Raw genomic sequence first — 15,000 nt, 5'->3', positions numbered from 1 at the left:
CAGTTTTGAGAACTTTCAACATGTAACAATCAGTTACCTTTCCTCCGAACTATCTGTCCTCCAAAGGCGTGGATACATCCTACCTTTCAAGCACGTCCTTTCAAAATTGTGAGGATCCTGAATATTTGATAAAGGACCATGGAATATGTCTCATCACTACGATGGACCAGATCTCGTGCTTCTTGATACCATGAAGTCCACACTACGTATCAAAGAAGTGATGTCACATCTCAGCTGAAGTATAAGAAGTGGTACTTGCAACTCTTGGGGGTCGAGTTGTCACCGTCGGCTTGGCATTCCTGACGGTTTGCCTCAATATAACTTGTACCCTCCACCTCTTATCTATTGCTTGAGTAAAGTACACTTTGTTCAGATATTTATTTTGTCTTCCTTTTCTTTGACCTGCAAAATTGCTTCCCTATTCCCATCCATTATTCTACCACCATCATACGTTAAACTACACACATAGAAGGGTCCTCCTGTTTAATATGGCATTTGATAGATATGCATATATGGTGGAATGCATTTAAGAAGATGTTACACAAGATTTATCATCTTCTTCCGGAATATGAAAATTATTTCCATGTCAACCCGTCATCCCACACTCTTCAACAGCAAATGGCTACAATGACAATGTACACATATAAATATAATATTGGGACAACATCCATTCATAAAGCAAGTAATGTTTCACTTCCTGTCCACCTGTGTGTCAGGCGACATGACGTATTGTCCAATCGCACAAAGATGATATTGCTGGACTTTCTATAATTTTATATCAACCCGATATTGATAAAGTTATAATACCAGACTTCCTGTCCCATCCTACAATGACCAAATTGATTGTACTTCTTATCCAACTCTAAATTGATTAAGATGGGGGACTTCCTGTCCACCAATTCCTCAAATTCAAGGACTTCTTACCTAACCCTACATCAAGTCATGGGACTTCCTGTGCAGCAAAACATCAAATTATTTGAGTTTGCACGCAGCTTGCATCAAATTGTGGATTTCCTGTTCACTCCGAGATCAAATTACAGAATTTTCACTCCACCTTGTTTGAAACAGTAACGACCTTGAACTTACCTTAACTTAGCTAACAAATACTTCACCATCAACTTGCCTATAACACACCTTAGAAAATGCTCCGTGCATCACTCTGTACATTATATCAGTTTCCTTACAATGAAATGCGATGCAGGAGGCCATTCGGCCCAACAAAGCCTGTGCTATTTTTACCAATTCATGGTTGTTTGTCCATGCTCTTAACCTTTTAAATGCTGAGCGCCAAACAAGGAAGCAGCACGTACCATTTTTAAAGTCTTTGGTACGACTTGGGCAGGGGTCAAACCACCGACCACTCAGACTCGGAGCGGATGCTCTTACGGTTATACCGCTGAGGCTGGTTGAATAAAAATAAGATCATGGGTCAAAAGAAGGGTCATAACATCATTGGTCATCTAAACTCCATTGGTTGCCATCCCTTCCACACTCCAGCTACCCGTGTCAGTGCAATTGTAGTGGACACTGAACTCTGTGCTCATGTCTTTCCTGCCATGGATGTTGCTTCATGAGCTCAGAGATGTAGAAGCAACGGATTTGTTAGACCCATCAATAGCGCCGCTTCCGCAAACTCTGAAAAGTTGTTTGTAACATCAAACACGTCAATCTTCCACATGGAGTTTGAACCACGATTTGGAGGTTCACTAATGCACTGTTTATAACATTTTCAGCATCCGTTAGCCAATGAGTGTCTCGTGCAACAGCCATAGCTTAGTGGTTTAAATCTTTAATAACACGTATCCATATTGTGCACCTGGTTCAGTCACTGCAAAACAAACTGGAACTTGTACATATATCACATGCGGGACAAGGACGTGAGGAGCGATCAGCATACTTTTACATGGATTAGAAGGACAATAGTAGACAATGGACAAATGAACAACAAATGTAGGATTCGAACTTACGATCCCAGCATCATGAGTCGTGCTTTCCCATATGAACAACAGGCCAACCCATTTCATGCAAAATGCACTCTCCATTACCTTTTCTCTGCATTATAATCCTGTCATCTCAATATTTAGTAAATAAAGAAAAGAAAAGAAAATTCGAGCTTCTTGTGGTTCTGGGGAAAGGACGCGGGCCAAGTTTTAGTCACTCTTCTTCAACTGAGTCCAAAATCAGAATCTGAGTGTTCAAGAACCTGAGATAATTTCCAATACCTTATTCAACCTTCCCTATCTGTCATCATCATCCCAATGAAAACAACTGGGCAGGTCACTACCATGAGTAAAGGTTAGCTTCCATTTTGAGTATTTAAACAGGTAAGGAACAATAGGTGGTAATTAATTAAAGACGAAAAGGCATCCTTTTCCTTTTCAAGCATGCCACCGCCAGGCTACCCAACCGCACTGCACACTACAGTGCAATGTGGTTTTTCTCACCGGCGTTATTCAAATCCTGCATCTCGTCCTGCGCCAGTGGACACGTCTCGCTTCTGGGCGTCCCACTCATCTCCCCGGGTACTTCTCCGGGCACCTCTCCAGGTACCGCAACGGGACCGCCAGGAGGCACGCCAGTAGCAGGCACTCTCGTGGTCGTCCCCCGTGGAATGTGTCGGTTCTTTTTCTTCGGGAGCTTTTGTTTGGCCATTGCGAGTGAGTAGTACATTCCAAAGTTGTTGACGATAACAGGTACGGGCATGGCGATGGTGAGTACACCGGCGATGGCGCAAAGGGCACCTACAAGGCGACCAGACCACGTCTTCGGAAACATGTCCCCATATCCCAGGGTAGTCATAGTCACTACGGCCCACCAAAATCCGACGGGGATGTTCTGGAAATGATTTTCCTCAAGGCAATCCTCTGTGGTCCCAAGTTTCTCAGCATAGTATATCATGGTGGCAAAGATAAGCACACCGAGGGCGAGGAAGGTGATCAGGAGTAGGAACTCATTGATACTTGCTCTGAGTGTGTGGCCCAAAACTCTCAGGCCAACCACATGGCGTGTCAGTTTGAAGATCCTCAGAATTCGAACAAAGCGCACGACACGGAGAAAACCCAGCACGTCCTTGGCAGCTTTGGAGGACATCCCACTGAGGCCAACCTCCAAGTAGAATGGCAAGATCGCAACAATGTCAATAATATTTAGAGAGCTTTTGAAGAACTCTTTCTTGTCGGGGCAGAAGGCAATTCGCACAATGACCTCAAGTGTGAACCACATGACACAGATTCCCTCGACGTACATGAGCGACGGGTCAGGAACAAGTTCGATGCGACTGGCGCGAACGTGGATGCCATCCTGCATGGTGTGTTCGGTGCGGTTGACCGCCTTGTTGAAAAAGCGATGGGTCTCAAGGCAGAACGAAGTGATGGACACCAAGATGAAGAACAGAGAAATGAGGGCGACGTACTGGGGTGGTTTAAAACAAGGTCAGGGAAACATACAAACATGTATAGATTAGTCACGTCCATTATGTGTGCAAACAAGCCTGTATTCATACATGCATTCAAAATAATCCCATCAAAATCCCTTCTTTATAGAGAACATTAAGCTGGCTGTCCCCTCTGTAATACCTTGTTACAGAAAATTTCAACGTGGGCAGGTAAATCTATGACTGCACAGACCAATACTTTTAGGGCTAGATCATGTCTGCTTACACGAATGCCCACAATATCACAAAAATATCGAACCAACCAGGTTTCTTTAGGTCGTTATTCCTACGCAACATGTGAACAAAACCAAAATGTTTTTGGCACCACAGAACCTCATCCAAAAGGGCTGGTGTGCCCAAGAAACCACACCGATCTTAGAACACCACACACCGAGGCATATGCACAAAGGAGTCAAACAGAGACACAAAATGCAAAACAAAGAAAGATAGCATTTGTCATCGGTGATTATACCAACGATTATGGACCAATAGTGATAGACAGGTAAGAATGTAAATGAGGTAAGGTGGTCAACCTTCGGCTTGACCTGTACCGGGAATTTGGATTCGGATCACTGTACTAGCCTAAAGGCATACTTTTAATATAAAATATATTGTGTATTCATATATATCCATCCTATAGATGGGATGGACTGCTGAACTTCCCTTGTACTGGATGGTGTACTCCATGATGCAGTGCCTCCTGCTATAATCAAACCTGGTGGGATTCATAAGGAAGTGCAGATGGCTAATAAAAGCAAGTACACTGAACTATTCTGCTAGTGAAGACAGACACACACACACACACACACACACACACACACACACACACACACACACACACACACACACACACACACACACACACACACACACACACACACACACACACACACACACACACACACACACACACACACAGTTCTTCCCAAAGCCCATTAGTTTCACCCAATATCATCCCTCACCATGTCCCAGTCTCCTCTTTGTCCCGCGCTCCCTCCCTTTCCCCGCGTCCTCTTTAACATGCAGCCCCAGTGCTGGCTGCAGCACAGACACAATGCTGCATCAGCAGCAAGGGGACAAGCGCAAGTGGGCAATTGAAAAGGACATAGGCACCAGAATGGTGATGGGGTGGAAAGGACGGGATGAACACTATTTTTTTGTTATTTGCCGAATGAATGATGATTGAAGAGATAAAGAGAGATGGGACAAAGAAAGAAGAATTACAACAAAAGGAACGAAAGTTCAATCGGGACAAAACGACGAGAAGTACAAAAGGAATGAAAGCTACCAAAGTAGGTTTAAAGAATTAGCCGAGCATAAAATCTGAGAATGCGTCAGAATGAATTACCTGTCGTGTGGAAAAACAGAATGACAAAGCCCGATAAACCATAAATCCGCAGAGGGCAGAACCAGCGATCAGGACAAAATGAAAACGGGATGTGAACTACAGCTTTGATCTTCATGTCCTCATCAGCAAGGCAAAACTGGTTGATGCAAGACCAATGGCAACCTGAGCAGGTTTTGTGCTGAAACAAACTGTCGCAGGAATACTCATAGGACACGACTAAGCTCCTTCTTCAATCTAATCGTGCAAGACTGTCCGAAATGATACAAACTGCTTCCAAAAGAGGAGATTGTCATCATGAATCCTCTTAGGGTGCAACCAGCAAACAAGTGAGTTACCACACAGCTTCTCTGGTGGGTCCTGGAGTGCTTCAAATCCATGTAAGGACGACCTTTACACCATTTCAGGATTATCGGCCTGGACGTGGTTGAAAGTTCAGCGATACAAACAAGACGCAAAAACGACACACAGTACAAGGGATGAGAGGAAGCTTCTTGGCCCAGATGGCCCAGCAATGAAGGAAAGGAGAAATGACCTCAATCATTGGATGGTGCAGGTGAGAGGATAGGAGTGTTCCATGGATTCAAGGTGAGAAACTCGGATTGTGCTTTTCAATGAAAAGAAAAACCACTGTTTCAAAGTATCATATCAATGCTCATGTTCTTTTCAATGTTTGCTTTTTTCATTGAGGCTTTTCTATCGCATTCATTTACAATCACACAAAGTCCATAAATGTTGTCACAAAGACTTTTGATAAGGATAAAATCAGAAAAAAATTTTTGACAGATTTTAAGACCCATGGAAGGGCTGCCACAAATAAATCACACATACACATACAGACACCAAATAATACAGGACTTGGCTTTTAACGTTAGACAAACACAGCCATTGACCTTGGGAGAACAGCAACTGTCCGGAACGCTCCGGTTGCCAGCGAAGCCATCTAGTGGCTCTCCGCAGTAAACAATGCAAATAGGACAAATCTCTCTCCCTCCCCTCCTCCCCACACCCGTGGAAAAGCAACCCATGTGGTTTACCCATGCTCTATCCTCCAAATGCTGACCATTAAGCCAGGAAGTAGTAAGTGCCATTTAAAAAATCTTTGATACGAATCTGCCAGGGTTGGAATCGCACTGCCAACCTCACAGGCTTCGAGCAGATGCAGTAACCACATTGCCACCATTTATGGTCCGCAACGTCACCGCGTCTGGTCCACAACGTGACCGCGTCTGGTCCACAACGTGACCGCGTCTGGTCCGCAACGCCACCGCGTCTGGTCCGCAACACCACCGCGTCTGGTCCGCAACACCACCGCATCTGGTCCGCAACACCACCGCGTCTTTTTCCGCAACACCACCGCGTCTGGTCCGCAATGCCACCACGTCTGGTCTGCGATGCCACCGCTTCTGGTCCGCAATGCCACTGCTTCTGGTCCGCAACGCCATCGCGTCTGGTCCGCAACGCCACCGCATCTGGTCCGCAACGTCACCGCGTCTGGTCCGCAACACCACCGCGTCTGGTCCGCAATGGCAGCGGGTCTTTTCCGCGATGCCACCACGTCTGGTCCGCGATGCCACCACGTCTGGTCCGCGATGCCACTGCTTCTGGTCCGCAACGCCACCGCTTCTGGTCCGCAACGCCATCGCGTCTGGTCCGCAACGCCACCGCTTCTGGTCCGCAACGCCACCGCTTTTGGTCCGCAACGCCACCGCCTCTGGTCCGTAACGCCACCGCGTCTGGTCCGCAACGCCACCGCGTCTGGTCCGCAACACCACCGCGTCTGGTCCGCAACTGGTCCTGAACTTTGTGTCTTTTGCACCTGAGAAGGTGGAGAAAGTTATTTAAAAAGGTGCAAAAACTGATCTCCTCAACTACAGACCAATCAGCTTACTTCCAATCATCAGCATGGTGAGATGGGATGATGGCATAACGGTTAAGGTGCTTGGCTTAAGATCCTAGGGTCTTGAGTTTCAGCCCATGTCGGGCCGTTGAAATAACACCAGGTTGGGTTGACTCAGCCTGTTATCCTTCCAAGGTCGGCAAATTGAGTTTGCTTGCTTGCTGGTAACAGGGGCATTGCATCAGCAGCACAGCTGCAACCCCAGAAAATGATGCAGCCAAGCAGCCACAGGCTGCACACGAATAAATCAATCAATAAATAATCAGCATGGTCATGGAATCCATCATCACAGTTGATATGAAATCTTAGTTCACGAATTTGGTTTCAGACCAGGTCACACCACCTTGGACATGCAGCTTCTCTTCACCTAACTGGAACGGTCACTCAGTAGAGCACATACCTTCGCCAACGCTACATTTTGCCCCCCCCCCCACCCCACAGAAACCGTTGATTGTGAGGGTATTTAATCCCATACCACATCTGCCATCTCATATGTGTTATGATGGCTTAAAAACATTAAATTTCCTGCTGTTTGACACTGATTCACGTACATTGTACAATTTCTGTATGAACTCCCTGACCTTTTTGGGTGTCGGTGTCAAGTCAATCTGATGACAACTGGTCACATTATAAGAAATCAAATATTACACATCACAAGATAGGGAATTGAATTCTAAACATTTTGAATCTACTTACATGCAAATTGTATAAGAATTGACCGCGTTATGATAATAAAGGTCGTTGACCCCCCCCTGACCTTTGACCCAAACCGCTAACAAAGGTAATGACGTCATTGTGTCATATCGTATATCACAAGATTGGGCATTGAATTCACAACATTTTGGCATTGGTTGCATGCAAATTGGATAAAAATCGACCGCACTATGGAAAAATGACGATTTTGACCTTTTCATGACCTCGACCTTGACCTTTGTACTCTTAATTTTGTAATTGGTATTAGAGTGTGGGGAACAGAACACTCAACATTTTGGTGTTGGTTTCATGCAAATCGGATAAGAATTGACCATGTTATGACTAAAACCACACATTTTGCAATGTCGTGACCCCCCCTGACCTTTAACTCCCAACCGTTAATAAGGGTTATTACGTCATTGTGTCATGTCACATATCACAAGATGGGGCATTGAATTCTGAACATTTTGGCATTATTTGCATGCAAATTGGATACAAATTGACCGCGCTATGGTAAAAAGACGATTTTGACCTTTTCATGACCTTGACCTTGACCTTTGACCCGATCGCTCTCAAAATCTAATCAAATGGTCCTCGGATAATAACCAATCATCCCACCAAATTTGCTGCGATTCAGTTCAATACTTTTGGAGTTATGCGAATAACAAACAAACAAACACACATATTCACAAATGAATAAATAAATACACAGCAATCAAAACATAACCTTCGCAACAAAGTTTGCGAAGCTAATAATGTATGAAGGCCCTCATTTGTCAGACATATCAGGGTCGTCTCTCTGGACATATCTTGTGCTTTTGATACAGTCTGGCATCCTGCCTTGCTCTCCAAACTCTCCGCCTAAGGCATCCAAGGCCAAGTCCACACATGGCTGACTGACTTCCTCTACTCTCAGAGCTGGCGTGTGGCACTCACGGAATCCTTTCATCTCCTCTCTCTGATAAGGATGGAATGCTCCACGGCAGTGTTCTGGCCCAATCTTATTCCTGATCTTCCTAAAGATCTCTCTGACTCTGAAACATCCTCATTATCGATTTGCTAATGATGCCACCTCTGTCGTGACGTCCGCCATCCTTCAGACAGGCAAGCTGCAGCCTCTTCCCTCTCAGACCTTGGAAAAAAAGAAAATCGAAAACTCGTCAAGCACTTGGAATATGTCTTTCAATCCTGACAAATCTCACACTCTCACTTTCTCTCTCCGAAAGGACTATCCGGAAACCCCCACCCCTCCCTCACCCAACCTACTTTCTTAACAATCCTCTTGAGGAGGTTCAGTCATTCGAACTCCTGTGTCTCATTATAAGCTATCATCTTTCTTGGACAAACTACATGTTAAAGTTGGCCTCCAAAGCCAACCACATACTGGGAATCCTCCATCATACAAAGTCCTTCCTTGGCATACCTGAGCTCCTATCCACCTACAAGACCTTCATCCACAACTTGATGGAGTCCTGATCTCCCCTCTAGGCTGGCTCCTCTGCCTCACATCTTGTTCATAGCTATGAAAACCAATCTTTTAAGATTATTGGAATCTCCCGCGATGAAGCTGAGACTATGGTTCTTATCACTTCGCCATCACAGACAGGATGGTGGTCTCTCTGTCATCTACGTCTCCTTTCTGGTCTTGCACCCTCAGCTTTTACCATGCTTTTCCACCCCAGGTTTCTGCAGGGCTCACATGGTCCACCATCAAACACCATATGGGGAAACTATCTAAATCCAGGATCACTGCTCACCTCCACTCAATTGTTCCTCTTTTTCCCTCACCTGTGGAATCAAATTTCACATCCTCTTCAATCTCATCCTTCCCTGCAGGTCTTCAAGCCAGCTGTTCACCACCATCTCAGATCGTCCCCAATCCAAAATCATGATATTTTCTTCTCTCGTGAACCTCACCGCAATCCCTCCTCATTCCAAATTTCCAGTTTCCCCTCCTTCGAGTTTCCTTCTGTATCCATTTTGGCCACCCCATGCATGCGTATTTTGCATCCAGTTTTTGTTTGTTACATCCTGATCCGTGCAGTGTACTTGCCCCTCCACAAGGCTCAACCATGAAAACAAAAAAACACAAAAAGAAAAAAGGATGTTTAACATGATAATAAGTCTTTACGTAACAGGATATTTCATATGATAACATGTCTTCATGTAACATGATGTTTAATATGATAACAAGTCTTTATGTAATAGGATATTAATATGATAACATGTCTTTATGTAACATGATGTTTACCATTATAACAGGTCTCTACATAACAGGATGTTTAATATGATAAAAAAGTCTCTTTGTAACATGATGTTTAATATGATAACATGTCTTTATGTAACAGGATGTTTAATATGATAACATGTCTCTATGTAACAGGATATTTAATATAATAACATGTCTTTATGTAGCATGATGTTTAATATGATAACAAGTCTTTATGAAACAGGATATTAATATGATCACAAGTCTTTATGCAACAGGATGTTTACCATTATAACAGGTCTCTCCATAACAGGATGTTTAACATGAGAACATGTCTCGATGTAACAGGATATTTATTATGATATGTCGTTATGTAACAAGATGTTTATTTAAAATGATAACATGTCTTAATGTAACAAGATGTTTAATATGATAACACGTCTTTATGTCACAGGATATTTAATATGATAACATGTCTTTATGTAACAGGATATTTAATATGATAACATGTCTTTGAGTAACAGGATATTTAATATGATAATAAGTCTCAATGATACAGGATGCTTAATATGATAACAAGTCTTTATGTAACAGGATGTTCAATATGATAACATTTTTTTATGTAACAGGATGTTCAATATGATAACATGTCTTTATGTAACAGGATGTTCAATATGATAACATGTTTTTATGTAACAGGATGTTCAATATGATAACATGTCTTTATGTAACAGGATGTTCAATATGATAACATGTCTTTATGTAACAGGATATTTAATATAATAACATGTCTTTATGAAGCATGATGTTTAATATAATAACATGTCTTAATGTAACAAGATGTTTAATATGATAACACGTCTTTATGTCACAGGATATTTAATATGATAACATGTCTTTATGTAACAGGATATTTAATATGATAACATGTCTTTATGTGACAGGATATTTAATATGATAACATGTCTTTATGTGACAGGATATTTAATATGATAACAAGTCTTTATGTAACAGGATGTTCAATATGATAACATGTTTTTATGTAACAGGATGTTCAATATGATAACATGTCTTTATGTAACAGGATATTTAATATAATAACATGTCTTTATGTAACAGGATATTTAATATAATAACATGTCTTTATGAAGCATGATGTTTAATATAATAACATGTCTTAATGTAACAAGATGTTTAATATGATAACACGTCTTTATGTCACAGGATATTTAATATGATAACATGTCTTTATGTAACAGGATATTTAATATGATAACATGTCTTTGTGTAACAGGATATTTAATATGATAATAAGTCTCAATGATACAGGATGCTTAATATGATAACAAGTCTTTATGTAACAGGATGTTCAATATGATAACATGTTTTTATGTAACAGGATGTTCAATATGATAACATGTCTTTATGTAACAGGATATTTAATATAATAACATGTCTTTATGTAACAGGATATTTAATATAATAACATGTCTTTATGAAGCATGATGTTTAATATAATAACATGTCTTAATGTAACAAGATGTTTAATATGATAACACGTCTTTATGTCACAGGATATTTAATATGATAACATGTCTTTATGTAACAGGATATTTAATATGATAACATGTCTTTGTGTGACAGGAAATTTAATCTGATAACATGTCTTTATGAAACAGGATATTTAAAATGATAATAAGTCTCAATGAAACAGGATGTTGAATATGATAACAAGTCTTTATGTAACAAGATGTTCAATATGATAACATGTTTTTATGTAACAGGATGTTCAATATGATAACATGTTTTTATGTAACAGGATGTTCAATATGATAACATGTCTTTATGTAACAGGATTTTTAATATAATAACATGTCTTTATGTAGCATGATGTTTAATATGATAAGTCTTTATGTAACAGGATATTAATATGATCACAAGTCTTTATGCAACAGGATGTTTACCATTATAACAGGTCTCTCCATAACAGGATGTTTAACATGAGAACATGTCTCTATGTAACAGGATATTTATTATGATAATATGTCATTATGTAACAAGATGTTTATTTAAAATGATAACATGTCTTTATGTAACAAGATGTTTAATATAATAACATGTCTTAATGTAACAAGATGTTTAATATGATAACATGTCTTTATGTAACAAGATGTTTAATATGATAACACGTCTTTATGTCACAGAATTTTTAATATAACATGTCTTTATGTAACAGGATATTTAATATGATAACATGTCTTTATGTAACAGGATATTTAATATGATAACATGTCTTTGTGTGACAGGATGTTTACCATTATAACAGGTCTCTCCATAACAGGATGTTTAACATGAGAACATGTCTCTATGTAACAGGATATTTATTATGATAATATGTCATTATGTAACAAGATGTTTATTTAAAATGATAACATGTCTTTATGTAACAGGATTTTTAATATAATAACATGTCTTTATGTAGCATGATGTTTAATATGATAAGTCTTTATGTAACAGGATATTAATATGATCACAAGTCTTTATGCAACAGGATGTTTACCATTATAACAGGTCTCTCCATAACAGGATGTTTAACATGAGAACATGTCTCTATGTAACAGGATATTTATTATGATAATATGTCATTATGTAACAAGATGTTTATTTAAAATGATAACATGTCTTTATGTAACAAGATGTTTAATATAATAACATGTCTTAATGTAACAAGATGTTTAATATGATAACATGTCTTTATGTAACAAGATGTTTAATATGATAACACGTCTTTATGTCACAGAATTTTTAATATAAGATGTCTTTATGTAACAGGATATTTAATATGATAACATGTCTTTATGTAACAGGATATTTAATATGATAACATGTCTTTGTGTGACAGGATGTTTACCATTATAACAGGTCTCTCCATAACAGGATGTTTAACATGAGAACATGTCTCTATGTAACAGGATATTTATTATGATATGTCATTATGTAACAAGATGTTTATTTAAAATGATAACATGTCTTTATGTAACAGGATTTTTAATATAATAACATGTCTTTATGTAGCATGATGTTTAATATGATAAGTCTTTATGTAACAGGATATTAATATGATCACAAGTCTTTATGCAACAGGATGTTTACCATTATAACAGGTCTCTCCATAACAGGATGTTTAACATGAGAACATGTCTCTATGTAACAGGATATTTATTATGATAATATGTCATTATGTAACAAGATGTTTATTTAAAATGATAACATGTCTTTATGTAACAAGATGTTTAATATAATAACATGTCTTTATGTAACAAGATGTTTAATATGATAACACATCTTTATGTCACAGAATATTTAATATAACATGTCTTTATGTAACAGGATATTTAATATGATAACATGTCTTTGTGTGACAGGAAATTTAATATGATAACATGTCTTTATGTAACAGGATATTTAATATGATAATAAGTCTCAATGAAACAGGATGCTTAATATGATAACAAGTCTTTATGTAACAGGATGTTTAATATGATAACATGTCTTTATGTAACAGGATATTTAATATGATAACATGTCTTTGTGTGACAGGATGTTTACCATTATAACAGGTCTCTCCATAACAGGATGTTTAACATGAGAACATGTCTCTATGTAACAGGATATTTATTGTGATAATATGTCATTATGTAACAAGATGTTTATTTAAAATGATAACATGTCTTTATGTAACAAGATGTTTAATATAATAACATGTCTTAATGTAACAAGATGTTTAATATGATAACAAGTCTTTATGTAACAGGATGTTTAATATGATAACATGTTTTTTATGTAACAGGATGTTCAATATGATAACATGTCTTTATGTAACAGGATATTTAATATGATAACAATGTCTCTATGTAAGAGGATATTTAATGTGATTAAAAGTCTTTATGTAACAGGAAGTTTGGTATGATAACAAGTCTCTATGTAACAGGATATTTAATATGATAACTTGTCTTGAGGTAACAGGATATTTAATATGATAACTTGTCTCTATGTAACAGGATATTTAATATGATAACTTGTCTTGAGGTAACAGGATATTTAATATGATTACAAGTCTTTATGTAACAGGATTTTAAATATTATAACACACCTCTATGTAACAGGATGATAAATATGATAACAAGTAATTATGTAACAGGATGTTTTACACGATAACATGTCTTTATGAAACTGGATATTTAATGTGATTAAAAGTCTTTATGTAACAGGAAGTTTGGTATGATAACAAGTCTCTATGTAACAGGATATTTAATATGATAACTTGTCTTGAGGTAACAGGATATTTAATATGATAACATGTCTTTATGTAACAGGATGTTTCATATGATAACAATTCTCTCTGTAACAGGATGTTTGAAATGATAGCAAGTCTCTATGTAAAAGGATGCTGAATATGATAACAGGTCTTTATCTCATAATGCTGTGATTCTCCGAGTTTGTAGCCATCCTGTTTGGACAATGACAGTATCTGAAACCGAGCTGTTAAATGTTTTCAGTTGTTACGCAGCAATGAATCACCACATCATGGTAGGATAGCTGAGATGTACGTGCACTCGCTCTAAGCTGTCTAGCCTGGGTTTGAATCCCAACCCAGAAATAAGCTGTCATCCTGGTGTTTCACAGGCAGGGTGATTTATCAATTTGTGTGCCATCTCTCGGATGGACGTTAAACTGGATCTCACATCTGCCGGAATCCCCCCCACACTCTCCTCTCCCTCCCCACCCATCCTCGACCCCTCCGCCCACTCCCTTACACTCTCTCCCCTCTCCACTCTCTCACCCCTCTCCACTCTCTCACCCCTCTCTCTCTCCTACTGCTATCCCTCTCTCTCCCACCCTATCCCTCTCTCTCCCACTCTTCTCACTCTCTCTCCCACCTCTCTCCCACTTCTCTCACTTTCCTCTCCCTCCCTCTTTCTCCCTCCCTCTTTCTCCCTCCCCCCCCCTCAATATTCCCATCAGCGAAGTGACCGGTTGTATTTGCTAGTATAAAATATATACCAAAAGTTGTGGTTCATCGGAGTTAAAAAAACCACCTCGATAGTATAATGATAGATATTTCAAGGTATCTGTTTCGGAAAGTGTATTGTCATACATGTGGACAAATATGCATTGCATTTGTATGAGATAGATGGTCTTTTATGTGCATTCCACCCATCCAAACTTATCTTTTCTCTGTCTTTCTCACTTCTGCACTGCAGGGTACTTACACTTCTTTTCTCTCTCTCGCTTCCTCTTTCCTTAAACCAGTTAGAACCAAGGTGAGTCACCCCTTGCCGTCCTTGCCTCCGGATGAGTCATCTGCGACCGCAAACTCGCAGTAGTGATAGGTGCCCAAAAACTTGGTAGAACCAGCC

The 15,000-nt window shown here is 39.5% G+C and overlaps 1 protein-coding gene across 6 annotated transcripts in view; it reads right to left on the bottom strand.

The window, feature by feature from the left end:
• The window catches only part of LOC147010231 (voltage-gated potassium channel KCNC1-like), a 164,934-nt gene that overhangs the window by 54,485 nt on the left and 95,449 nt on the right, over window positions 1-15,000 (bottom strand). For all 6 annotated transcript variants that reach the window (XM_085862931.1, XM_085862933.1, XM_085862930.1 and 3 more), the window contains one exon: window positions 2,445-3,411. In XM_085862931.1, coding sequence (XP_085719057.1) covers window positions 2,445-3,411 — 967 coding nt within the window. The remainder of the gene's footprint in view (window positions 1-2,444; window positions 3,412-15,000) is intronic.

This window comes from Eptatretus burgeri, chromosome 17 (genome assembly GCF_056783735.1).
Source record: "Eptatretus burgeri isolate ZD-2024b chromosome 17, Ebu_testis_v1, whole genome shotgun sequence".
In the NCBI taxonomy this organism is placed as follows: Eukaryota; Metazoa; Chordata; class Myxini; order Myxiniformes; family Myxinidae; genus Eptatretus; species Eptatretus burgeri.
The sequence above is the reverse complement of the archived record's forward strand: the minus strand, read 5'-3'. Positions and strand labels throughout refer to the sequence as shown.